This window comes from Cebus imitator, unplaced genomic scaffold (genome assembly GCF_001604975.1).
Source record: "Cebus imitator isolate Cc_AM_T3 unplaced genomic scaffold, Cebus_imitator-1.0 Scaffold326, whole genome shotgun sequence".
Classification (NCBI taxonomy): Eukaryota; Metazoa; Chordata; class Mammalia; order Primates; family Cebidae; genus Cebus; species Cebus imitator.
The window spans coordinates 1,488,042-1,513,937 of NW_016107641.1; the positions used below are offsets into that span (position 1 = coordinate 1,488,042).

The 25,896-nt window shown below is 49.8% G+C and overlaps 1 protein-coding gene across 3 annotated transcripts in view; it reads left to right on the top strand.

Moving 5' to 3' along the window:
- The window catches only part of WDFY4 (WDFY family member 4), a 307,995-nt gene that overhangs the window by 276,922 nt on the left and 5,177 nt on the right, over positions 1-25,896 (top strand). For 2 of the 3 annotated variants that reach the window (XM_017504669.2, XM_037729964.1), the window contains 8 exons: positions 5,444-5,597; positions 8,042-8,133; positions 12,123-12,335; positions 14,785-14,932; positions 17,194-17,378; positions 18,224-18,382; positions 22,903-23,082; positions 24,942-25,124. In XM_017504669.2, the coding sequence (XP_017360158.1) occupies positions 5,444-5,597; positions 8,042-8,133; positions 12,123-12,335; positions 14,785-14,932; positions 17,194-17,378; positions 18,224-18,382; positions 22,903-23,082; positions 24,942-25,124 (1,314 nt within the window). The remainder of the gene's footprint in view (positions 1-5,443; positions 5,598-8,041; positions 8,134-12,122; positions 12,336-14,784; positions 14,933-17,193; positions 17,379-18,223; positions 18,383-22,902; positions 23,083-24,941; positions 25,125-25,896) is intronic. The other variant, XM_037729965.1, reaches the window with a different exon arrangement.

Below are 25,896 nucleotides of genomic sequence, written 5' to 3' on the forward strand. Positions count from 1 at the left end.
TACTTTGTTGCCCAGGCTGGAAAATGCTGTAGTGTTTAGGAGTCTTGCATGCCTAAAGTGAGAGTCCGTGAGCCTCCAGAAAGTTGAGTCACCAAGAGGTCAGGCCCCTGCTGTGGTCGCAGCCCAAGCACCTGTTTCTGTCCCAGTAAAAGCACCAGTTGCTCTCAGGCCTGAGATCAGACCCAGCCGAGGTGGGGCGCAGCAAGGCAGCCGGCACCCAGCGAAGACACAGCAGCAGTGGCTGCTGCTGCATTTAATAAGAAACAGAAATAAAGTGCTGTGTTAATTAAGTCACAGCCCATGTGAAGTCAGCTGTTACCAGCAGTGGGGAAGGGTTTTCCGAACCACCTGAGGCGAGATGGCTGTTTTTTTTATAAGACAGATGCTAACTGCAGAGAGAACGGAGAACAGTGGGGTGGACTTGGCCCGTCCTGGCTGTTGAGTTGGGAGGTCCTGATGGGGTCAGTGCCAGGAATCCTGGTGGAGTGTGTTCCAGGGAAGGTGAGGAAGCTGGAGCATCTGTGTCTGTGCTCACACCCAGGTGGACCATGCCTGCCTCTTCACTTGCTGCCTGCAGCTCAGCCCCTGCCTCTGAGGCAAGCAGCCCATCTCCTGGTACCCAGAGCATCACAAAGGGCCAGACCACCCGATATAGCCAGGGCTGCAGGGCTGGACCCAGAAACCTTCAGCCTCCCTCTGATTACAGCGTGAGGACATGGGGTCTGTAAGGGCCCAAACTGACCAACGCTGTGTAGTTTTTATCATACATACTTAGGATGAGTAGTGGTAAACACATGCAATAGAGACAGATAGACCTGGGATAAACTCCTGGCTCTGGAACTTTCTAATTGGCATTATTGAACAACTGAACCTTGGTTTCTTCATCCTTTAAAATAATTCCTGGCTGGGTGGGTGGTGAGGACTGAAGGAGATACAGCATGAGCCTGTTTGGCTGAACTGAGTGTCCCCTACGTGCCCACCCCTCCTCCTAATGCAGGCAGAGTGGTTTCAGCAAGGCTAGGTGGGTTCACTCATTTAGAAAAGAGCCACGACCTACAGGAAGGAAAGCTAATGGCTGCTCTGAGGTCATCCCATCTTCCATGAGAGCAAGACCAAGAGGCAGCTGGACCAGTGTGTGGGCTTCCCAGCGCCATGTGGGTCCTATGCCTTTAGCTGATTCAGTAGCATATCAGGGCCTGTCTCTTTCCTGCAGAGGCTCAGAGGGTGCTGGGTCCAGCTTTCTTCTCCCTTCACACCTTTGCCCCATTGCTTCTGAGGCTATTGCTGTTGAAAGCTGCCCTGACAGTGCAGGTGCTGTTTCCTGTTGTCATCCCACAGTCCCTCAGATTCCCCACCTTCCTACCCCTGTTCCTGGCACTGGAGGATCCCGCTTCTCCTCACTTCCCCCACCTCCTACCTTCCATAACTTCTATCCCCTTCTCCTTTAGAGCCCCTGGTTTCCTTCCCCATGCACTCTGAGATTGGGGCCCAAGCCGAGGATTGCTCCCCAGTTCCTAGTCTGGGCAGGGAAAAGGATGTAGGGGCTGGGTTCATTTGGCACCGCTTTCTATGTGCCTACTATACCGCATAAGGTGTGTCTTGCTCTCTATCTCTCTCTCTCTCTCCTCTCCTCTCTCTCTCTCTGACACACACACACACACACACACACACACACACACAATTGCCTTCACACCAACAGCAATCATCCAAGGTTCACAGACAAGGGCATGGGAGGTGAAAGAGATTAAGCAACTCACTGGAGTTCATCCTGCAAGTAAGGGGCACTGAAATTCCTACCCAAGCCTGCCTGCTTCTGAAGCCTGCTTCTGAAGCCAATATGCTTTCCACCATTGCACATTGCCTCTTTGATTGGCTGAAGACAGCAGGTTAGATCACCTGATATGTCAACAGCATCCTGTAAGTGAATCGTTTGCATGGGTACTTTTAAATACCGGAAAGAATACCTGCAGTGAGAGTGGGTTGTCAGCTTGCTGATAAAGCTAATCCCATATCCAGATGTGACAGCAGGTTGATTTGAATCAGTGTCATCAGGAAGGAAGAACAGACTTTCTAGCATGTTTTATAAAAGTATCTGCACATCTAGGTGTCCTTCAGCATGTGCAGTTACCAAATTTCCTGTGAATGTGGGTCAAGAATTGAAGCCACATTGGAGAGGGGTTTAAGAATGTCTAATAGTGATTGAAATGCTCGTCCAGAGACAATGGTGCACATAGACGTTGTGTCCTTACATGAAAGGAGTACTTCCTTTACTATAGAACATTTCTTTTCGGGCTTTCCAGCTTTCACCATCATACCATAATTATAGACTGTCCTCTGATTTTAACTCGGGTCAGTCCAGCAATAGTCCTTGCTAGCCACTTCTTTTCCTACTATTTTGCCTTCAATTTTGCTTCACCTCTTAGTAATATTTAGCACCTCCTGAAGGATTTTAATTGAGAAGTGGTACCTAGGATTATATTGTTTCTGAGCTCTTCAGTATTCAAAATGTTCCTGCATCTTTACATGTGAGCGACGTCTTAACTGAGCACAAAATCCAACAACCGTAGCCTTTTGCTTCAGAACCCTCTAGGCTTGGCTGGCTCCTTTGTCTTCTGGCCCAAATGTTACATGGGAAAGCCTTCTGCCAATAAGAAGTTGTTCTTTTGTTGGCAATAATAACCCTGCTATTATTCTTTACAGTTCACTGGGATACAGGCAGGATTTGTTGCAGAACAGATTCCAGAGTAGCTCTTGGTTCAGAAATTCTCTTTGATCACTTCGTTCCCTTCCAAGTTCTAGACTTAATTGTGCTGCTTTCTTTCATTTGGGTCTGGACTTTACTTAGACAGGCACTCTGTAAACCTTAGCTGGAACTCCCTGCCTTGCACCTTCTTGCTCCGTTTTTCCCTTTTCTTTCTTTTTTCCTCCCATTCTTTCTGAGAATTCAGTCCTAGCTGGAACTCCTCACTGGCAGCCACCAGAGTTTACATCAACCCACAGACTTACAATACAAGTAACAAAGCAACTCCACTTTTTCTTCTAGGGAATTCAGTGTTTTCTTTTGTATTGCAGAAGTGAGAAAACCCATTAATTTTGAAACAAATGTATGCAAATACATTTATTAATATAGGAAATAGGAAAATCAGTTATTGCTTCCTTTATAAATAATACAGGCTTAAGTTTTAAAGATATTACTTTTGCTAAAATGCATTAGACAGCTGTGAAAAAAATAACATTTTTCTTTGTGGTAATATCTTTAACCAGATTTGTAGCACTAACAATATTTCGTATGTATATATTATTTTTATTTAATACAGGTAATCTTTTTATTACCAAATCATATTGTTTCTCAGGAGACTACCATCAGCACTCATGAAAGCTGCAAAAGGGAAACGGGGCTAGGAGAAGGTATCAATCTCCTGCAGATGCAAGGCTCCGGCTGCAGATTAAATACACAGGGCTCCTAATACATTTCAATGAGTGACTCATTAGGTGAAGATTTATTTCAACACCCCACCCCCATTTTATTTTCATTTCGATTTAAATTTGATGGTGGACGTCATTCCTTAATTTCAGCCGAGAGCAAAGCAACCTTGGGGAAAAGCCACATGTTTAAAGCCGCCCATGCGCTGTGTTTGGTTGAGTCAGTGTCCCTGCCCTGTGTGGGGAATGACCCACAGATCTCACCTGATCAAATCTGACTCAGTAAATAGACCAGCCAGACTGCGACCTTCAAGCTCTCCAGGTCTGGCCGTCTTGGGTATGTGGTAGGTTCCCCTTTCTCAGATAGAGCTGAGTCCCCCCTTGGCCCACACACAATGGATCAAGTTTGTCCCAGATCCAGGAATTCCCTCAGGAATCTGTCAAGGAGCAAAGTGTGCCCTGTGGAGTTGCACCCATGGGTTTGCTGCAGTTCTGCCATTCACTGCCTTGGGAAAATCAGTGCACTTTGAGGAGCCTCCGTTTACTGGTCTGCAAAATGGAAACACTAATTCCTTCCTGATGCAGCTGCTGTGAGGATTAGGAGAGCTCATCTGAGCATGAACCAGACATGCCAGGAGGAGGCCCCTGCCCTTCTCTACCTCCATCTACCCCTGCAGCCGCCCCTCAAGGCTTCCTTGGGTAAATGCAGATGGAGACCCTCAGCCCTCTGAGCAGGGAAGGGGGTGATGGGCACAGAGGGGGCACTGCCATCCTGGGCTCTGCCCCTTGTTCCACATGTGCACTCTGCAGACGATGGCAGAAGGAAGACAAGTTTTTGTTATACAAAGACCCAGCCTTGATGGGACAAGTGAACTTCTGAATTGCTAAACTTATGTAGACCCAAGGCCCAATTTCAGAAACTCTCTCCTGGAGTCCCTCTGCCCCCAGCACCTTCATTTTTCCAATCAGGACGTGGAGGGAGGCACCTCTCTTCCTCCTCCCAACCCCCAAGACCACATGATGAATAAGGGTAGCATCAGCTGAAGAGTTTGACAATTCAGATGAAGGAATCAGTGCATCTAGAGAAAAAATGTGCCTGAATTCTTACATGGCCCAACCTCGACAGCCAGGCCTGGGGCTGTACCAGGCCACCTGTGGCCATGGGCCTTGGGACCAGGGCTGGCCCTGGCAGAAGCTGTGGACATCATGTCCTTTGTGGACCAGCCCCCTGCCCTTTGAACCCTGAAATTTCTCTAGCTCTCCACCCTCACACCGTTTCTCTCTCATCGAAGCCAAGAACCCTAGTGCAAGAGTCTCCTTCCTGCCTACCTCTCTCCCCCACCAAATGCCATGTGTTATGTGTTGGATGTCACCAGCAAACTAGTGAGCTCTCCTCCCACCTCCCTCCTCCCTCTGCTTCTTGCTCTCCTCCCATCCCTGGTGCTCGCCCAAGCCTTGTCCTCTGCTCAGAACACCCTGCCATCATCCCCATCAGCAGCCTTCCAGACTCACTTCTAGGGGCACCTCTCCAGGAAACCTCTGCTGACCTCTCACATAGAATGCTCACCCACTTCTTTCTCCTATGGTTGATTCTTTATTTCCTGCCTGTGGCACTTGGCTGGGAGCCTCTCTGGAACTGAGTTGCAGTCATTGGCACTCTTACTGCCTCGTGTTGAGTGTCTGATTCAGAGCTGGCCCTCTGCAATCTCAGAAATGCTCAGATGTGGTTTTCCTGTCTCTGGTCTGATCTCAGATGTCCATGGCAGGGAAACATGGGTTGATTACCATGGATCATGCACTCTCCCTCAAAGCTCTGGAGCAAGGTTCCAGTGAGTAATGAAGGAATCAGTGGGTGGAGGACCACAGCACATACACCTGGGCTGATGAGTACATGGGTGTGGGGAAGGTGAATGAGAAGTGCTAACAGTGGAACCGGTGCCTCCAAGGCAGAATGGACGGAGCCTGGCCAGCAGGAGGGCGCAGTGAGTGCAGCTGTGCATGTCGGTTCCATTTCTCCCAGGGCGGAAGCTTCGACGTGGCAGACAGAATGTTCCACAGTGTGAAGAGCACGTGGGAGTCGGCTTCCAGAGAGAACATGAGTGACGTCAGGGAGCTGACCCCAGAGTTCTTCTACCTACCCGAGTTCTTAACCAACTGCAATGGGATGGAGTTCGGTGAGTGGAGGCCTGGGTGAGGCCGGGTGAGTGGGGTTGTGCGGTGCTCTTTCCCGCAGCCCCTGAGTGGTGACCAACATCATTTGGACCTTTGCTAGGTCCACCCCAGGACCCATGCACTTGAGGTGAGGTCTCCACTGGCAACAGCGCTCAGAAGGAAAGGTGGTTGCTGAAGAAGGGTGCTGGCCCCAGGCTGCCAGGACAGCACTGATATACCGCCCCAACCATGACCTTTCCTCTGAGGGTCCCAGGCCTCCACCGGCAGTGAGGCAGTGGCTGGAACAGGGGCCCTTGTGAGTAGCCCAGGTCTGGCACTGCCTTGCTGCCTCAAGACCTTGGACAAGTTCCTGCCATCCCCACCAGCTCCATTTCTTCCATGTCCCACCAGTGGATTCATGTGGACTCCAAGGGCAGGACCCAGAGATGCTAGGTCTCCTGGGGTAGGCTGCTGGGTGGAATCCCAGGGCAGCTGGCTGGACACTTATGGCAGCTCCCTCTCATTCAGGAACTGCAGGCCCCAGTCCAGGATGCAGCAGGGCTTCTTGCTGCTGTAGAAGTAGAACACACAATGCAGGAGGCCCCGGTAGGCCGGTCCCATGAGGACTGGGCGTACGTCTCAGAGCCTCCACTGAGAACAGTTGCAAGGCTGAGTCAGGGCAATTTGCAGAGGGGATGTGTGGTCACAGCCTGGGCATGGTGTGGGCAGATGTGGGTGCTGGCCTGGCTGGGAATCATCTTCTGCAGAGAACACGATGAGCCATCACCAATGCATACCTCAGGCCCTAGAGCCCCCTTCCTCAGTGTTCTCCTTCTGCCCCCAGACAGCACAGAAGGGTATGCGCCTGAGCCACGCCAGATGCAGCCCCAGGGGGAGAACAGGGGAGATTGGCCTCTGAAAAACCTTATGCAGGGGATTTCAGCCCCAGATATGCAGCCCACATCCCTGTAGAGCATGCCAGATGGTGAGCCAGGCCCCGTGAGTCTGATCTGTGGAAACTGGGGACCTTGGTGGTGTTCAAATCATCAGTCACCTCACATGAGTCAGGGATGAGAACTGAACAAAGGATGGATCCCACAAAGCGTGAGGAGTCCTACAGCAGGAGTTACTCAGGGAGGGTGGCAGCCAGGAGGAGGTGGGTGGCCAGCCTGGGGTTAGAGCGCTGGCCAGAGCACCCACTCTGTCTGGGAAATGAAGCCAGCTCTTCTGCAGGAGGCATGATGTGCTCAGCTGCAGAAATGACAGCTCCTACCAGGAATGGAGGCCAAAAGAGCAGATGTCCTCAGGGAAGCCAGGAGAATAAGTGGTTATTGAGCACCCACTGTATACAGGGACCTTTTTTAAGCACTGGGGATTTGGATGGGTCTCTTGGGATGGCATACCCTGAATATATTTACATTCTGAGTGAGGATAGGAAGCAGGGAACAGAAAATATAGACAATATCTATATTGTAAGTGAAACATTGCTGGATGCTGAGAAGTCCTATGAGGAAAATAGGTAGGAAAATGGTTTGAGGATGACTCAGCAAGACCTGGGTTTCTCTGGTCCTCAGGAAGAACCTGTTGAGGAGGTGGCAGGTGAGCTGAGATGAGTAATGAGAAGGGCCAGGCCAGGCAGCTCTGCAGCCCAGAGAGAGCAGGGGAGCTTCTACTCCAGAAGCTCCTTGCAGGCTCTGGAGGGGTCAGGCAAGACTGTAGCTCATGTTTATGGAGCAGCCATCATACGCCTGGCATCGTTCTAAGCATGTGGAGTGTATTTTCTCCTTTAATCCCTATACCAGCCCTATGATATCATTCCTGTCATCACCTTGATTTTTACAGGTGGAAAATGAATCTCAAAGAAGTGACTTGTGCAAGGTTGGGTAGCTAATGGGGAGGAGGGAGACTTGGGTCGAGTCCAGCCTCCTTTATCTACTGTCTGGAGAATCTCTGTCTAAAATCTTGCTGTCCTCACCTTAAAAACAGAGAGAAAAATGCATGAATTATCGAGTTAGAATGAAGATTCAATGAGGTGATATGTTCCCAAGGGCTAGCCTTGCTCCTGGTGTAGAGCCAGATGCTGAGAAAGTGCCAGCTTGCATTGCGATCACTGTATGTCCTGATTGTTTAATGCCGTGTAAAAAGCACCCAGAAGGAAGGGTGGGGAGGCAGACGTACCACAATGACACGCCGAATTCATTTCGGGTAACTTACAAAGCAAGCACTGGCACTGGCACTTCCTGGGAAGCAAGGAGGGCCTCCTGAAGGAGGCAGGATCTAGAGGCCAAGTTGAGGGATCCTTTCAGGCAGAGAAGGTTGAAAGCAATGTGGTCCACAGAGGACATAACTCACATTCTGACCTACACAAAATCAGCAGTCCTGCACAGCATGTATTTTATATCTTTGGTTCCTAGCCTGGTCTGAGTTCCCAGTTACCAAAATCTCTGCTACTTCTCATCCCATGCAGGCTGCATGCAGGACGGGACTGCACTAGGAGACGTGCAACTCCCTCCCTGGGCTGATGGGGACCCTCAGAAATTCATCAGCCTGCACAGACAGGTGAGTCAGGCCAGGACCTCTGGTATCCTGCTGGGGACTTTAGCATCCCCTCAAGTTCCACTAAGGCTTTCTCTCCAAGTCGAGGGCCAGTGACCAGCACTGTGAGGCTTATGTCTGGAAAACCCAGAAATGGGGTGGGGTCTACGTCTTGGATTGGCAAGGAAAGGCTTGGGCTCTGGACTGTCTCAAGAGCTCCATTAGACCCTGCCCTGATGCCAGCTTGGTGAGGGTTTCACTGGAGGAAGTGAGATTAGTGCCCTGGAGGGCAGGTCGGTGTCGTCAGTCAACCCTACGAGCATGTCCATAACCTGGGCCGCACTGCTCAGTATAGTTCAGAGAGGGTTTGGAGCCTCCCAGGGGCTGTCGCTGGCCAAAGATTTTCCAGGAGTGGTGAGAACTTGGCTTATTACCCAATAAACTGGAAACGGGTAGAGACCAGAGGTCATTTTAGGACACATGCTGAATGAAATTTCTGGGTTTGTTTAAGCACATGAATGATGTTCAACATCACTGGTCACCAGGGAGAAATAAAAGCATCATGAGATGAGATGCTACAACACACCCACAAGAGTGGCCTAAATTTAAAAGACCAGTGAAACCAATAAGTGACAAAAATGTGGAGCGACTGGAATGCCTGAGACATCGATGGTAGGAAAAGCAAAATGGTACAGCCACTTTGTACAAAAACTTGGCAATTTGTTTATAAATGTGAAGATGCATTTGCCATATCACCTAGCAGTTTCACTTGTAGATATTTACTCAAGAAAACTGAAAGCATGTCCACACAAAAACTTGTGCATGAATCTTCACCAGGTTTATTCAAACTAGTCAAAAACAAAATTCAAATGTCAGCTGGTGAATGGCTAAACAAATGATATGTCCACACACACACACACAACAGAATACTACTCAGCAGTGAAAAGGAGCAGATTCACTGAATCCGTTTACACAGAACAACATGAGTTTTAATACATTATCCTACATGAAAGAAGCTATAACCCAAAGCTACATACCATGGGATTTTATATACAGACATGAAATGTGACATTTAGAGGCAAATGATAAGGACAGAAAACAAATTAGTGGTGCTTAAGGTCTGAAGTAGGAATGTGACCCCCAAGGAACACACAGGGGGACATTTTGAGGGAAATGTTCTATGTCTTTACTGTGGTGATGGTCACGTGACTGCATCAATTTATCAGAACACTTTGAACTGGGCATTTTAAAACAGCAAGTTTTATTGTATGTAAATTACACCTAAAAAGTAAAAATAACCTGTGGCAGGTCTGACTAGTGACAACAAACTTATGCCTTCTCCTGTCCTTTTCTGTGAAGAGAAAGTTCTTCTTGTTTTATTCTTGCCTCTGGAAACTCAGTGATGGAATCATCCCTCCCAGAGCCCACTGTCTTGAGTACTCGGGCCAGAGATGAATGTAACCTGCAGGCAGCAGTAGCCTTAGTCTGATAAAAGATAGAGTTGCACATTATTCAGTTGAGCAGAGAGTTACTGGAATGATGGACCTCTACATCTAAGCTGGATAAAGATGTAGCAAAAGACAGGTGAGTGCTGAGAGACTGTAAAGAAGAAAAGGGACAAGGGGACTGGGAGTTGTAACAAGGTAGAGGAAGAGTCTTAGGAAGTACTTAAACACCCAGCAAGGTGAGGGTGTGGCTTTCGCCAAGTAGACGTTTGAATGAGTGCTTTAGAAAATGAGGCAGGTATGAATACTTAAGTTAACATGGTTAACGTAAGGTGTGGCTATGGGAGTGGTGACTTTAGTTGGAATGGAGGCAAAAGTCTTTGGAGATTTGGAGCTTGAGGAACGGAGAGGCCAGAGATTGCAATCACTGAGGATGATGGCAGATCTTGTAGAAGAAGGGAAGGCATGGCCAGGAATCACCACCTTTGATGAATGAGGAGAACAGAGAGAAGTTGTTGGAAGACAGCAGTGGGGATGAGGAATGGATAGAGCTGGATCTCATGCAACACAGAGGAGCAGATGTTTTGTGCTTTTTTTCAAGAGGGCAGAGGAGCAATACTCTGGAGGTGGCAATAAGGACTGAGGCGACACGGGCCTCATGTCCCGGCCCCAGACACATGGGTTGTGCCCAGCAAGTAGCCACCACTTGAACTTGCTGCAGGGGAACTGGCGGCCCCGGCAAAAGCCAGGCTTCATCTAAGGAAAGGAAGCGGAGGAATGTTTGGGAAGAGCTTGAGGACATGGGATATGTGTTGGTTAACAAGAAGTAGGAAGAAGGGCCAGCAGAAGGGTCAGCTGTCCTGGCCTATGATCTTCCCTCACCTGACTATGCCTTTAGTGGTTCTGTGGCAACCACCAACAAATGCTTTCATGCAAACATCTCCAAAAGGCCATGAGGTATGCCGCAAGCCAGGTGGTAGGCTTGGGAGAGCCATACCTTTCATTACCCCTCATATGACATGACTCAAATGTGACCTTCTTGACCCCAAAGCCACTTTAATCATAGACCTCAGGAAAGCTAACTTAGCACAGGTGACCTGGCTTCTCCAGGTCCAGGTGTGTAGGGCTACATGTCCTCGCAGAGGACCAACAAGGGAAGCCCAGACAATCCCAAATGAACACCTTGGGGTTCTGGGCTCTATTCAGCAGAAGCAGGTGCCACCTCTCAGATAGACTGTGACATCAGGACACTGGGACACACTTCCTCTTGCTCATGTGTGACACCTGACAAGAATTATTGCCAACCTGGGTCCCCCAATCTGAGCCAGTGCCATCCATCTGGGCTGTATGCACGAAGGATCTAGCATGCTTGGCTCTTAAGCTAAAATCTCTGTTTCCAGTTGGATGTCACCTTTCATGAAGAGCAGGTGTTGCTGATTTCCAGTGGGAGCTGTGGTCTTGAGTGGGGTGAGGTTTACTTCTCACTTAAAGGTTGTAAACTCGGACCCAGGCTCCGTGTTTGAGTTGAGAATGTCTCCTGTCTTTCCATCTGGCGACAGTGAGCATGGACAGAATGTTCCTGAGGTCTGTGGGTGCATGGGTTAGATGCTCCTTGCCTGCTGCATGCCCCCAGCTGGACACAGCTGCCCCAGTGAAGGAAGTTCACATTCCTGGGGGCTAAGCTGTACCTCAGAAGCAGATTCTTTCATTTCTGTACCAGGGATGATTTAGAAGGATGCCCACACACATGTCCAGAATTTCACAATACCTGAGTGAAGTGGGATCTGCTCAGTGAGGCTGGATATTCCTTGTGGGGTTCTGCGGGATGAAAATTGGGGGCTGGAGGGTTGGGATCAAAAACCACACACAAGCCTGCCCTAGAAGTGGGTTAATTACCTACCCACAAAGGACAGCATTTATGGGAGGAAACAACATCTGTGAAACTGCTAGCCGGTGCCTGGCATCGTATGTGCTCAGTGTAATTACCTAACTCCTGGAGCTGTCTGTGTGCCAGCCATGGACACAACCTAATTCTCACATGAACTTGCTAAGAAGGTACAATTGTTATCCATTTTAGAGATGAAGAAACCGAGGAACAGAGATGTCAAGGAATGTATACATGGCAGCGCCCACACTCCTGTGCTCCAGAGCATACTCTCCTGATCACTGCACTTAGCCTCAGCCTCCTGACACTCTCTAGTCAGAACCAGCTCTCCCTGTTTCATATGTCACATCTCAGCAAGACCCCAGGACTTTATTTTCAGCCTGGTTTCTTCCATTTAGATGTGTCTTTCTCAGGCCTTCACCCCACAGATACTGTGGACACCATGGTTGTTTTATGACGTGGTTGAGCTGGGGCGGTAGAAACAGTTAGATCTGGTTTGCTGCTGGCTGGAGGCAGGACTCGGGTGGCCCTCAGGTGGCTGGCTCAGACTGCCCAGAGGCCCATCAATTATCTCCCCTGTACAGGGCCAGCACCCTGAAGCACGTGCCCCTTCCAAACTGTGCGGAGGGTGCATGAGTCCATGAGTGGCCTGGGTTTTAATGCTCTTTGGGTTTTTGTTCCAGGCTCTGGAAAGTGACTTTGTCAGTGCCAACCTCCACCATTGGATAGACCTTATTTTCGGGTACAAGCAGCAGGGGCCAGCCGCGGTGGATGCTGTTAATATCTTCCACCCCTACTTCTATGGTGACAGAATGGACCTTGGCAGCATTGCTGACCCCCTCATCAAGAGCACCATCCTGGGGTTTGTCAGCAACTTTGGACAGGTGCCCAAACAGGTACAACATGCCTTGTCATTTGCCTTGCTTTCTCAAAAGAGTGTGTGCAGTGTGAGGACATTCTCTCCTGGGGTAAGAGTGAAGGAGAAGGCTGAAGAGGTGAAACGGTCCCCCGTCATCTTCCTGTGCTTTCAATATCAGGCTTAATCCTCAGTTACTACCTGATGTTGATACAGATGATGGCATCATTAGTGAAACTGGTGAAAGCTGTGTTTTTCTGTGGCTAGTGTGATTTTAGACACTATAACAGATATGTGGTAACTAATTACTTGTGTACATGTCTACACTACAGGGTTGTTGTATCCAGCAAGTTAAGACATAACAAGTGTTTGAAAGTGCCTGAAATATGACTAGCACTTAACAAATGTTAGTTATTAGTGTGATTATGCCATTGAAATCTCTTAAGCTCTGGGTATAGGGTATCCTTTAATAGACCAGGAAACTGAGGCTCAGAGAGGGTAAATAAACACCTTGCCTAGAATTACACTATTAGCAGTGAACAGAGGTAGAGCTCTGGTCCTATCTAAGTAAATGTAAAGCGTGCACCATATTGTCACTGGTGTGAGAGTATCTGCCTTTTACCTGCTGGGCCTCTGGTGAAATTGCAAAGTCTTACCTGGGCCTTCTGCTCTGCTGTCTCTGTCTCCTGTCAAGATAGTCACTTAGCAATAAGAGGTTGTGCATTCTGTTGACATACTGATGAACGCACAAGTTAGGTGCTTATTTAGTTGATTCCAGCCTTGGTAATCCTCAAACTGTGGTTCTGTGTGGATATGTTTTGTTCCTGAACATGGCTATGTGGGATAAGAAGCATGGCCCTGCTACTGGGGTCACAACCTGGGCAGTCAGCCGCCATGCTGGGAAATAAGTGCCTAAAACCAGCCAATTCCAGAACCGTCCTGTGCAACGGCCTTCTCATGTGCAACCATGAGGACTGGAGGTGGGAGGGGTCCTTTTGCAGTTAGTGCAAAACTAACATCTTTCTCTTTGGTCTCACATAACATACTGAGGTTTGCTCAGCTCCCAGGTAAAGGGAATCTAAGGATGGTGTGAGGGTGACTCGGAGATTGGATGGTATATCCAATGTGGGTTTGCTGGGAGGCTTTATAGGAAAGAAAGAATTTTAGGAAAGAAGCCTGCTAGCCTAGAAATGGTTTCATTTCTTGAATTTAAAAGATACATAATAATACAAAGCAAGAAAATAATTCAAAGTAGTAGCCACCACCATCCAGCCATGTCCTGCTTCATGTACCGACAGCCCATGTCCACAGTACAGATCTTTTCCTGTCAGTGTAGTCATGGAGTACACACAACTTCAGAATCTGACTTCACTCAGCAATGTGTCATATGAGCTTTTAAGAAGTATTTCTAAAGTAGCCATCAGAATGAGAATGCCCACGTGTCCCAGTCCGAAGACAAGATTGCAGCACTCATGCCCCATGCTGCTCCTAACAGGGGCTGTGTCCACTATCCCCAGTCACCCTGAGCGAGGAAGAGTGTTCATTATTAAACACTCATTGAAAACTCATCATTCTGATTTCTGTCTGCATTGATCACACACCCAGCTTTTCTAAACAGGTTAGCATTTGATCCAGGTCTACAACTGAGCTGAGGTTTCTCTGAGACACCCCACACCCACCCCAGCTGCCTATCAAACCTGAGCCCCAACTTTACCCATGTCTACAGCCCAGGCCAGCTCCCACCTCTTCTCCCTCCAGCGTGTGCCCGGTGGATGACTTGCTGGAATGCGCTGCTGGCTGGAAAGAGCAGTCCAGCAGGAGTAGAGTCTGGAACGGACTGCAGGGTAGAGAGCTGGATCTGGCACAGCTGCACGCCCTGGTCCAGCAGCAAGGGCGCAGCCAGGCAGCATACCTCATGCTCCACGCTTGGCTTGGTTATGCAGAAAATTTGGCATTAGGCAGAGATCGGGGTAGAGATCGGGGAAAAATGAGAAATAGAAAGGCCATTGATGAGATTTGCCTGTGTTCTTTGGAATACTTGAATGGATGCTGTTGAAGAATTATGTTGATGCTCAGATAAATGAGCCTGCGGGGAGTTCGTGAGGGAAGAATAAAAAATATGAGAAATATGTTGAGCCAAAGAAGAGAGCATGTGATCTAGGAGGGAAGAGAATCACTCTGGCCCCCTGACTGAGACAGATCTTCTGGGGACCAGGGGTTCTTCAATGAGGCCAGTCTTTTCCTAAGCAGCTTGGGAAAGAAGAGATATCTGTATGACCTTGAGAAAGTAGCTGTCCCTCTCTGAGCCCCAGGCCCCTCACCTGCAGCATCTGAGGGCTGGAATAGAGGTTCTGTTCATGTTCCATTTTGTCAGGACCAAGCCCAGCTGTGGCAGCTCCCAGAGTGGGGGTAACACTATGGTGTGCACAGGGACGACCCCTCCTCTGGGCATGTCTCCCCTCACGTGTATCTGTTCCCTGTCTCTCCAGCTCTTTACCAAACCTCACCCAGCGAGGACTGCAGCAGGGAAGCCTCTGCCTGGAAAGGATGTCTCCACTCCCGTGAGCCTTCCTGGCCACCCACAGCCCTTTTTCTACAGCCTGCAGTCATTGAGACCCTCCCAGGTCACAGTCAAAGGTGATTCTCTGGCCATGCATTGTTTGGTGTCCTGTCCCAGAGTTGTCTCTTCAGTGTCTGGGTTTCTCTGGAGGTCCAGGGCCACATATCTAGGCAAGGCATTGGGGTCTGACTTTGAATGGCTGCATCTCCAATCAGCCATATTCTAGGGGGGCATTATCTGTGGGAAGTGTCTAGAAGCCCCTCTAGTACACCCTGACTTCTGAAGACTCACCTCTCTCTTTCTCTGTTCGACCCTGACTTCTGAAGGCTCATCTCTCTCGCTCTCACACACACACACACCCCTATTTCAGGCACACACACATCTCTCTTCCTCTTCCTGTCTTTTATACATGCACACATACACACACATGCACACACACACATGCAAACACACACGTACACGCACACACACACGTACACACATACACCTCTTCTCCTCAAGAGACCAGTGGAGAGTCCCGAGTCTCCCAAGGAAGGTTACAGTCTCTGTGCCTGGGCCACTGGACCTCCTAAGCAGGGCAGGATAGGCAGGCAGGCAGTAGCTAAGAACATGTTCTCTGGGGCTCTGGGGCAGATGGCCCAGGAGTGAATGCCAGCCCTACTGCTTCCTGCCTATGTGACCTTGGGAAAGCCATTGAACCTCCATGATCCCATGACGACTGGAATAGGGTCGGATGGATGTGGTTGAAGAATTGTGTTGATGCTTAGATAAATGAGCCTGCAAAGAGTTTGTGAGGGAAGGATGAAAAATATGAGAAACAGGTTGAGCCAATGAAGGGCGCCATGTGATGTAGGGAGGGAATATGGTCACTCCGGCTCCATGACTGAGAGACAGTTCTGGGAACCAGGGGCTCTTCAGCGTGGCCAGTCAGCAGGAGCTCAGTGAGATGGGCCACCTTCATGCCCAGCACATAGTGGTGATTATTAGTCCATCTCTTCTGACCAAAGTTCAGTGGCTTCCTCATCTGCTGCCAAGGCTCGGAGAGGCTCTATAGAAGCAGAAGTTGACTGGCGTGGGGGTGGTCCCACCCAGCCCAGGAGGGAGGATCGCCCAGATGGAAGCAGAAGAGAGGGTGAGGCTGGGTGCCTAAGGCCATGTATGTATGAAGTCGGGTGCCTGTGCCGTCTGAGGACATGCACTGCCTTGGGGAAATCCCACTACATTGAACAACATGCAGGAACCAAGAAGCATAAGGGTAGGTTTACGGGGGTTTAGTGGTGACCTTTTTTATCCTTGAAGTCTAAGCACAGTGTCCTTGGCACACTCCACCCTGGTAGATAAGGTGCCTGCTGCTCTTGGCTCTGGGGACCATGCCTCCATTTGCCCCAGGACTGGGGATCTGCTGCTGGATTGAAGTGCCTGGGCAGTCAGGCACAGCCCTTGCCCTCACGGAGAAGGGCACGCAGTGCAAACCACATCAACAGTAACAAGGGGGCGCAAATCTCCCATGTGGGCTCCAGGAGACTGAGGCAGACCTTATCAGCCACGGGTCCTGGAGGGCCTTCCTAAGGCTTAGTTTCCCCGTGTGTAAGATGTGGAAGACAATGGCCCTGCCCTCAGGCTGTGACAGTGCCATGGAGTGGTGTCTGTCGCACAGGCAGGCACCAAGCCAGCACTGAGACAGGAGTCCTGGCAGATGTTGGTGCCACTCCCAGCATGCACTGGGCCTTGCTTTAAGAGGCCTGGCTTCACTCTCTCCTTTTCCTCGGAGCAGCCCCAGAGGGTAAGGGCCATCGATGCCTCAGTCCCTCCGTACAGGAAGAGACATCCCACAGTCTTATCCTGGAGCCTCCCCGAATCCTGCTCCCTCTCTTCCTCCTGGGTGGTAGGCTCAGGAAGAGGGTAGTTTTCCCACTTCACCCAGCACAGGGCAAGGAAGGGGGTTCCCCCCACCAGGAAGTAGGAAAGGCCCCTACGTGGTGGGTGTGATGTGCGTGGTCTCGGAAACTAGGCCAGCCTCAGTGTTTTGAGCTGACAAGCTGCACCAAGCTCTGTGCCAGCGGACACACTGAAAGGGGCATGGTTGTCTCTACTCCGTGGGAAGAGGCTGGGGTCTGAAGAGATGGAATGACTTGACCAGGATAACCAGGCTTAGAATGAGGTCTGGACAGCTCCAAATCCTGTGCTCTGAGCCATATTCCAGCTGGGGCAGGGGATGGCTCCCGGAGTGGAGCTGAGGAAGGACGGGAAGTGTGTCTGCCTGTCATGCCTGCCGGGGCCCAGCTATAGTGGGTGCTGTCCTTCCATGCATGAGTTCACCATACTAACTGGGGGGTAGATATGTACCTCTTTTCTCTAGGCTCAGAGTCCCCCAAAGGGGCCATTGGCCACATTGTCTCTACCGAGAAGACCATTCTGGCTGTAGAGAGGAACAAAGTGCTGCTGCCTCCTCTCTGGAACAGGACCTTCAGCTGGGGCTTTGATGACTTTAGCTGCTGCCTGGGGAGCTACGGCTCTGACAAGGTGAGCCAACTGCAGGGAGCAGGGGCGGCCTCAGGACCTCGGCCTTCCTCCAGCTGGAGGCAGAGATGGTCCCGAGATCAGCGAGTCCAAACAACCTCACCCACTTTCCCTACAAGATGTGCTGCCAGCCTGGGAGGGAGAGGACTTGGTGACTGTGCAAAAGCCCTCATTGGGCCAGGCCTCAAACCCTCCTTCCAAGGAGCTGAGCTTACAAGTTGGCAGTACACACTGTCACCTCCAGAGCAGAGGCTAGCTGGACATGTGACTAAATTGAGTTCACCTACACTGGCACTGAGTGTGGGATGGAAGTCCTGGGGGCTCCTCTCGTTCCAGTCATGATTTAGACTCAACTGCAGGAGCAAGCTGTTTTCCTGCTGGTCCTCCCAGCACCAGTGTAGGCCATGTAGTCACCTCCGTCTTTTTGATGTGGCCCCTGCCCTCCTTTCCAGGCCCCATTCCTACTCTAGCTCCCTCCCCGAATCCCATCACTTCCAGTGAATTCTCGACCCTCCCAGCTCCCCAATCCCCTCCTTGGCCTTGCCCCAGCAACTTCTTGAGGCAGCCATGGAACTCAGCCCCATGTCCTCCCTCCTGACCCCCAAACTGAGCCACCCCCTGCTGGTGCTCGTGGGGTCTTCCCAGCATCCCTCACTTGTCTCTTCCTACCTGCTAGAGGAGAAGCTCCTGCTTGGGGACCTGGGATGGTCTGGATTTTGTCATCAGGGCCTGACTCCTGAACACACGGCATGTCCCCAGTTCCCAAGGCACCCAGACTAGCCCACATTCCCCTGTGACTCTGTCCCGGGCTCCTGTACCTGCTGTCTCATCCCCCTTATCTCCTACAGATCCTGATGACATTCGAGAACCTGGCTGCCTGGGGGCGCTGTCTGTGTGCTGTGTGCCCTTCCCCAACAACAATTGTCACCTCTGGGACCAGCACTGTGGTGTGTGTGTGGGAGCTCAGCATGACCAAAGGCCGCCCAAGGGGCTTGCGCCTCCAGCAGGTACGCAGCTCAGGCAGGTACAGTCCTCAGGTGGTGACAGTACCTCAGATGGGGACCGCACCTCTGGCTGGCATGGCATCTGAGCAGGTATTGTGCTGGAATATAACCTAACTCTGCTCACTGAGGGCCCTGCCACCCTCAGAAGCCAGAAATGAGTGAAGTGAGGTGCAGAGGGCAGCCCATAGCTCAGTGTCATTCAGGGGTATCCTTTTATTCCCAAGGTGGATTTGACAGGAACACAAGGCAGGTGCCTCCACAGAGGCCCACGCCTTAGCAAGAGATGCCAGGGCACACACAGCCACTTCATGGACATGAGGTCTAGTGAAATCAGTTTCCTTACATCAGATAATATTTTGGAGGCCTTCTGCCACAAGTTGGCCTTTATGCCAAGCATTTTTACATGGATTGCCTCATTTTAGCTTTTTGACAGCCCTGTAACATAGGTGCCATGATCACCTTATTGGTGAAGGAAAAACGAGATGCAAAGAAGTTTAAGTGGTATATCCAAGGTCAAATGAACGACTTTCAGAAGGAAGTGGTTGAGGTGGGAGGGAGCCATGACCCAGGAGGCTGAAGACATGCACCACCAGTTCTCACAGGGAATGCTAATCACAGTGGCGCTTCAGGTTTGCTTCACATTCCAAATGCTCCAAGGCCCTTCTGTGTGCTAATTTTTTCCCATGAAGAGGGAGCTATTATTCCCACTTTCAGACAAGGAAACTGAGGCTCAGGGCAGCTTGCATCTGAATCTAGGTTTGTCTAACTCTAACCCCCATGCACTCTCCCTGCATACTCTGGAACTCGCCCTAGAATATCACTAGGGGACACTTCCAACTGTAAAATACAATTCAATTCTGTGTCTGTTCTTACTTAGCCACAGAGCCCTAAAGTAACAGAAACAAAAATAAGATGTACAAAATCACCACTGACCAAATTTACTAAAGCGAACGTGTTTCACTGGAACCGATCCTGTATTTCTCTGGATAACTTTCAAGCCACTTCTGTCTCCCTAGAGTTTGTCCTTGTCTCCTGGTGCCACCCAGGGCATGGAGGGCTCAGGGTGGGTACCGAGCAAATATGAGGTGAAGGAACGGATAGGGCGGTGTGAGAGGGGTTGATGCGTCTACAGAGGCAGTGCACCCACGGAGAGGCAGGTGACCTTCACCAGCTGCTGTTGCCAGTGGGCTGGGTATGATTCTCTCTCAGTGAAGGGACTGGAAATGAAAGACTGGGGTGCCCTTCCCCCGGTATCCCCAGTACCCATTTACAGCTTGCCCTGGGGACTGCACACAATTCCACCTGACCCTGGGGCTGGCCTTGGGGTACTGGTGAAGTAATTTTTCTACCACCCTCCAAGCTCCCATTTAACAGTGAAAATGCATGGAAACACCCTTGTATCGACCCCATAAAAACGTAATTTATCATCCTCTCCTACTTCACAGGAAAAGAGATGGGACTCCCACATGCTCTTATTTTCTAAAAATAAAACACTTTATCACTTACCTGTAAAGGCCAATGTAGCCTTGTGGGTTCCCCAAACCCATGGCTGCCCAATGAAGGGGTCCATCCCTTACCTGTGGGCAGGAAAGTCATCACTGCAGAGCTTCATAGGCTGTTCAAAAATTATTTTGTTTTTAAAGATAGTGCAACATTAAAGAGAAATTTTAAATCCACTTCAAAGACAAACTATTCTCTACGATCCCTATATAAGTTTTCATTTTTGCATACTCTTATCCCAGATAAACATATTTTTATCTTTCTGATCATTGTGTAGATCTTTTTATTCTACTTTCACCCAGCTTATCCAATTGTTTCCATTTTTCTACAGTCTCTATAATTTGCATTGCAGTCATTCCATATCATTTCATTTCCATAAAATTACATTTCGATTGTTTTGTCATATCAGTGCACTAGAGTTTAATAAACCATTTCTTCTAAAACTAGACAATTAAGTTGTTTCCAAGTTTAAACTGTTTTAAATAGTGCTGCAGAAAACATCTAGATTGCTGCTCGCTTCTGATTGTTTTCTTATGATAAATTTTGAGGAGAATTATGAGCAGTGACATGCTGCATTCCAAATTAGTTCTGACTTTACGGTACCACCAGCAATCAAGAGCACCCATCTCATGGCAATGTAACCTGCATGAGGAATTATTTTCAGGGGTTTTCTTTTTGGTGTCATTTTTTGCTGTTGTAGTTAGGTATAAGGTAATATAATGAAGTTATTTTAAATGGCCTTTCAGAGAAGTATTATTCCGAGAAAACAACCCCCCCACCCCTTGAGCACACATTTGAAGCTGCTATCTCCTTCCTTGATTTCTCTGGCTCTTGCAGTTGGTGGGTGCTGAAAGCCTCGTGATGCAGGAGTTTCCAGGCTGGTTGGAAGACAGCCAGCCTGACCTAAGTGGGCAGTGCCAGGCACACAAGCTGTTTCCTGAGAAGAGCAGGCAGACTCAGTTCCACCCATAAACAGCACCTGCAGGTGCTGGAGCTTAGAGCTCCTCTCTGCATCCTGAGCATTGTGCCTGGGTGCCTTCTCTGTGCTCTTTGGCATTGCTGTGTCCCCTGTGGTCAGAACAGAGTCATTTCATTAGGAACAGACTTATTTCATTCTGGGAAGAGATTCAGAAGGTTCCTGTCAACTCCTCTGCTTTCCCCTGTTCACTTAGGCAGTTTCCATTTTCCTAGGATAACCTAAATCTTCTGTGGATCATACCCAAAAACTTGCCAGCACCATCTGGTTGGCATCACGTTAGGATTCATGGAGAACAAACGGGAGCCTGTGGCTGAACCTTTCATTGCTCTGACCAGGCAAAGTGACAGCTTTGAAAAACCATGCTTAGCCTCATTGACCCAAATGAGTGCACGATGGTCTCTGTCCTGAGGGTGGAGGCTTACCACTTGGTGAGCCAGGTCAATTATGCTTCAGCATGCCACCTCCATGCCCCTCCAGCTGAGTCCAAGGGATGGCAGGCACATGTGAGCACAGAGTACCTCAGATCAGGGCCTCTGGTACCTGCAGCCTCTGAGGTACTGGTGATGGAATCCACACCATTGCCTGCAGCAGTTGGCCAGGGGATACCAGCATGCATGGTGGGCCACTTCAGTCCCTTGGGAAAGTGTCCAAAGAGAACAAGCCCTTCAGCCAGATCTGAACACACAGCCATCCATGAGTCAGGCCAGGCCCCACACAAGCCAAACCTGAGGGCCAAGACCAAGGAGGTGTAAGTCTCCCAGTGACTATGAATCCAGACCTCTCAGACTTGAAAAGATCCATCTTTTTGATGACTATGTGGCCTCCCTTTTCTTCTTCCCAGTTTAGTTCAAGAGTGCACATGCCGGCCGGGCGCGGTGGCTCAGGCCTATAATCCCAGCACTTTGGGAGGCCAAGGCGGGTGGATCACGAGGTCAAGAGATCGAGACCATCCTGGTCAACATGGAGAAACCCCGTCTCTACTAAAAATACAAAAATTAGCTGGGCATGGTAGCGCATGCCTGTAATCCCAGCTACTCAGGAGGCTGAGGCAGGAGAATTGCATTAACCCAGGAGGCGGAGGTTGCGGTGAGCCGAGATCGCGCCATTGCACTCCAGCCTGCGGAACAAGAGCGAAACTCCGTTTCAAAAAAAAAAAAAGAGTGCACATGCCTCTAAAGTTCCCTTACTGAGATGGCTCTCAAAGTTGGGCACATGTGAGAATCCTCTGAGGGCTTGTGAAAATTCAGGCTTTGGGGTCCCACCCCCAGCGTTTCTGTTTCAGAAGATGGGGTAGAACCCAAGAATTTGAATTCTAACAGGCTACCTGCTGCTACTGAGCCTGCTGGTGTGGGCATCACAGTTTACCAACGGTGCTTTGTGTGTTAACAGTGACATGAACTGGCCAGGTGCAATGGCTCACACTTGTAATCCCAGCACTTTGGGAGGCCAAGGCAGGTGGAATGCTTGAGGTCAGGAGCTCAAGACCAGCCTGGCTAACTTGGTGAAACAGCCATCTCTGCTAAAAATACAAAACATTACCCAGGTATCGTGTCAGGTGCCCTGTAATCCCAGTTACTTTGGAGGCTGAGGCAAAATAATCGCTTGAACCCGGGAGACAGAGGTTGCAGTGAGCTGAGATCATGCCACTCACTCCAGCCTGAGTGACACAGCAAGACTCCATCTCAAAAACAAATGAATAAAAAATTTTGACATGAACTGCTCCCAGGTTCGAGACAGATACAGGGCAGCACAAAGCCTCCCGGTGCGGCTAGTCTCTGGTTAGGTTATAAGTAAAAAAATGGTTGATTCTCCCCAGCAGAGCCTCCACCCCTGGAGATGAATGAAACGAAGAGGCTAGTCGTGGACACTCACATGCACACCCTCTCAGCCACACAGACAAGAGATTTGGGAATCACTGACTCACTCAGAATCTCTGTTTCCTCATCTAGGGCCCAGCTATAAAAGGGAGGGTGAAGAAGCCCTCCAAGTAGCTGGATTAGTTAGTAGAGGGCCACTCTCCTAACCTATGGGTCTCTGCTCCCAGGCCTTGTATGGACACACACAGGCTGTCACATGCCTGGCAGCATCGGTCACCTTCAGCATCCTGGTGAGCGGCTCCCAGGACTGCACCTGCATCCTGTGGGACCTGGACCACCTCACCCACGTGACCCGCCTGCCTGCCCATCGGGAGGGCATCTCGGCCATCAGCATCAGTGACATCTCAGTGAGACTCCCATTTCTCATTGTCCATATCTTTGCCTTCACAGTAGCATGGGGGACAACACCCAGGAGAAAGCCCAGAGACTCTGGCCACCCTAGAATGCTGGGAAGGCCCCAAGGGTGTGGATCAGTCACTAGATCTCACATGCAGCTCTGGGTCTAGCTTTGATTTCTGCTTCTTTACTTTCCTCCCTCTGGTGGTGGGGGCAGTGGGAAGTGTCTGCTTTGCTGCAGGCACCAGGGGGCTGCAACAGAAAGTCTGGCTTTTAGTGAAGGTTCTGCTGGATGTGGCTGGCTCATTTAGCCCCTTACCTGCAAATCAGTGTTGACTTGGCAGGTTTTTTGTCTTCACGGCAGTGCAAGCTTCTCTGCCTGTCCTTCCATATATTAGGTAACAAAGATGAGGGAGATCGATTTATCACCGTGAAATTTCTTCCAGACTGAAGCCCTGTCATGGGATATGGGGTTCGCTGAGGATGCAGAGGTTTCTGCATCTGCTCACAGAAAACCTAAGGGGCCCAGGGCATGAATAAAGTGAGTGGAGGGATCTAAAGAGGAGTGGGGGGTGATACAGGAGTTTTCTGGTTCCAATTTGTGCTGAAAGTAGTGCTCCAGGTAGGTTCGAATTCAAAACTGGATTCAATGTTAGATGAGTAGATGGAGTGTGGATGGATAGATGGTTGGATGGATCAGTGGATGGATGAGTGGATACATGGGTAGATGGATGGACAGATAGATAGTTGGGTGGATAGATGAGTGATTGGATGGATGAATGGATGAATGGATGGATGGATGGATGGATGGATGGATGGATGGATGGATGGATCAGTGGATGGATCAGTGGATGCATGGGTAGATGGATGGACAGGTAGATAGTTGGGTGGATAGATGAGTGATTGGATGGATGGATGGATAGATGGACAGATAAAGGGATGAGTAGTGGATGGAAAGATGGATGAAATGGATGATGGACTGATGGTGGGTGAATGGATGGATGGCTGATGTTTAGAAGAAGGTGTGAAGCCTTCACCTGGGAGAATATAAAACCCATTAGGAATTGTGTCCCTAGACCCCAGAAAAACCTGGAACCAGGACAAGTTGTCCTGCAGCCAATTGATTTCAATCTGTGTTTGTTGGGTGTGGGGCAGAGAGGTATCAGACATGGTCTCTGGCCTCAGACAGACCATCAGGAAATTCTACAATGGACCCCAGCCCAGGGGGATGTGGGAGTTACTGAGTTCCCTACATCCCTTCTGTGATTAAGGCAAGGCTCAAAGGGATGGCCCCAGGGCCTCAATGACAATGGCCACTACAGAATAGGCAGCACTTGAGGAGTAAAGACTTAAATGTGAGCATATCAGGAAACACAATGGGGAAATTTCACTCCAGGGACATTGCACAGTTTATGAGCTCCATGCAGTCGTTGGACCCTCTGTACCCTGCCCTCCACCAGGTGGCATCCAAAACTTCTTCATGGGCAGGGCTGGCCAACCAGGTGTAAGCTATGTCCAAAGCCAGGGCTTCCCTTCAGGCTGGATCTTCTGTGGTAGCCACAGTGTGGCTGGGGAGTGGGATGTGGGAGGAGCCTGGAGGGTGAGCCAGGTGCCTTCTGCCAGGAAAGAAGTATCCAAGCACAAGACTGAGGAATGAAAAGAACCAAGAATTTACAACTGTGTGAAAACATACCAGATCTGTGAGTCAGCTAGAAAAGAAGTGGTGCCTTAGGAAATCTTGGGGTACCTTGGGGGACTTCAGAGCATGGCAGATTGAGGGTACTTGGAGGTATCAACTGGGTAGCTGAGCACGTGGCTGATGGGCAGGTGGTGACTCCAGCTTAGAGTGATGGCAGCTCTCACTGAACAGGGCAACATTGTCTCCTGTGCGGGAGCACACTTGTCCCTATGGAATGTCAACGGACAGCCCCTGGCCAGCATCACCACAGCCTGGGGCCCAGAAGGAGCCATAACCTGCTGCTGCCTGATGGAGGGCCCAGCATGGGACACAAGTCAGATCATCATCACCGGGAGTCAAGACGGCATGGTCCGGGTAGGTGTGTCTTGGGCAGAATGAGGACATGGCACAAGAAATGTGTTCATCTCCATTCTTCTCACTTTCTCCAGGGGGCCAACCCTGTAGGTTGCATTTAAGACCATTCCAGAACAGGTATCTACAGCAAATGAAGGGAAAGGCAAGGCTCTTTCCAGGAAAAATGTAAATAAATAAAATTATATATATATATAGTATTACACACAAACACACACAGACACACACTAAAATAAGCACTGTTACAACATAAATGCTGAAAGGTTAAATGCAAAAGATCATATCTCAATGCTGAAAGTAGATAATTTATGTCATCTGCTCAACCCAAATTTACCTGCCCTTCCACTAATCTATCTACCCACCTACCCATTTATCTCTCCACTTATCTACCCATCCATCTGCCCATCCATTTCTCTATCCACCCATTCACTCATCCATCCATCTATCCATCCATGTATTCATTCATCCATCCATCCATCAAGCATCCATCCATCCAGCCATCCATCCATCAAGCATCCATCCATCCATCTACCCATCTATCCATCCATCCATGCAGGCTAAGGAGGCACCCAGGCAGTCCCCTCACAGGGCCTCATCTATGGCCTCTGCAGAAAGCAGGCCATCCTGGGATGGCCTGGGCTTTGTGGGGTGTGATCCACACCAGCAGGCCAGCCGAAGGACCTTGGGGTGGCCGAGCTGCAGGTGTATTTCTCTCCTGGTCCTGCCCAAAGCATGACTGGGGGTCTTCTGTGCACCCAGCACTCATCCATTCATC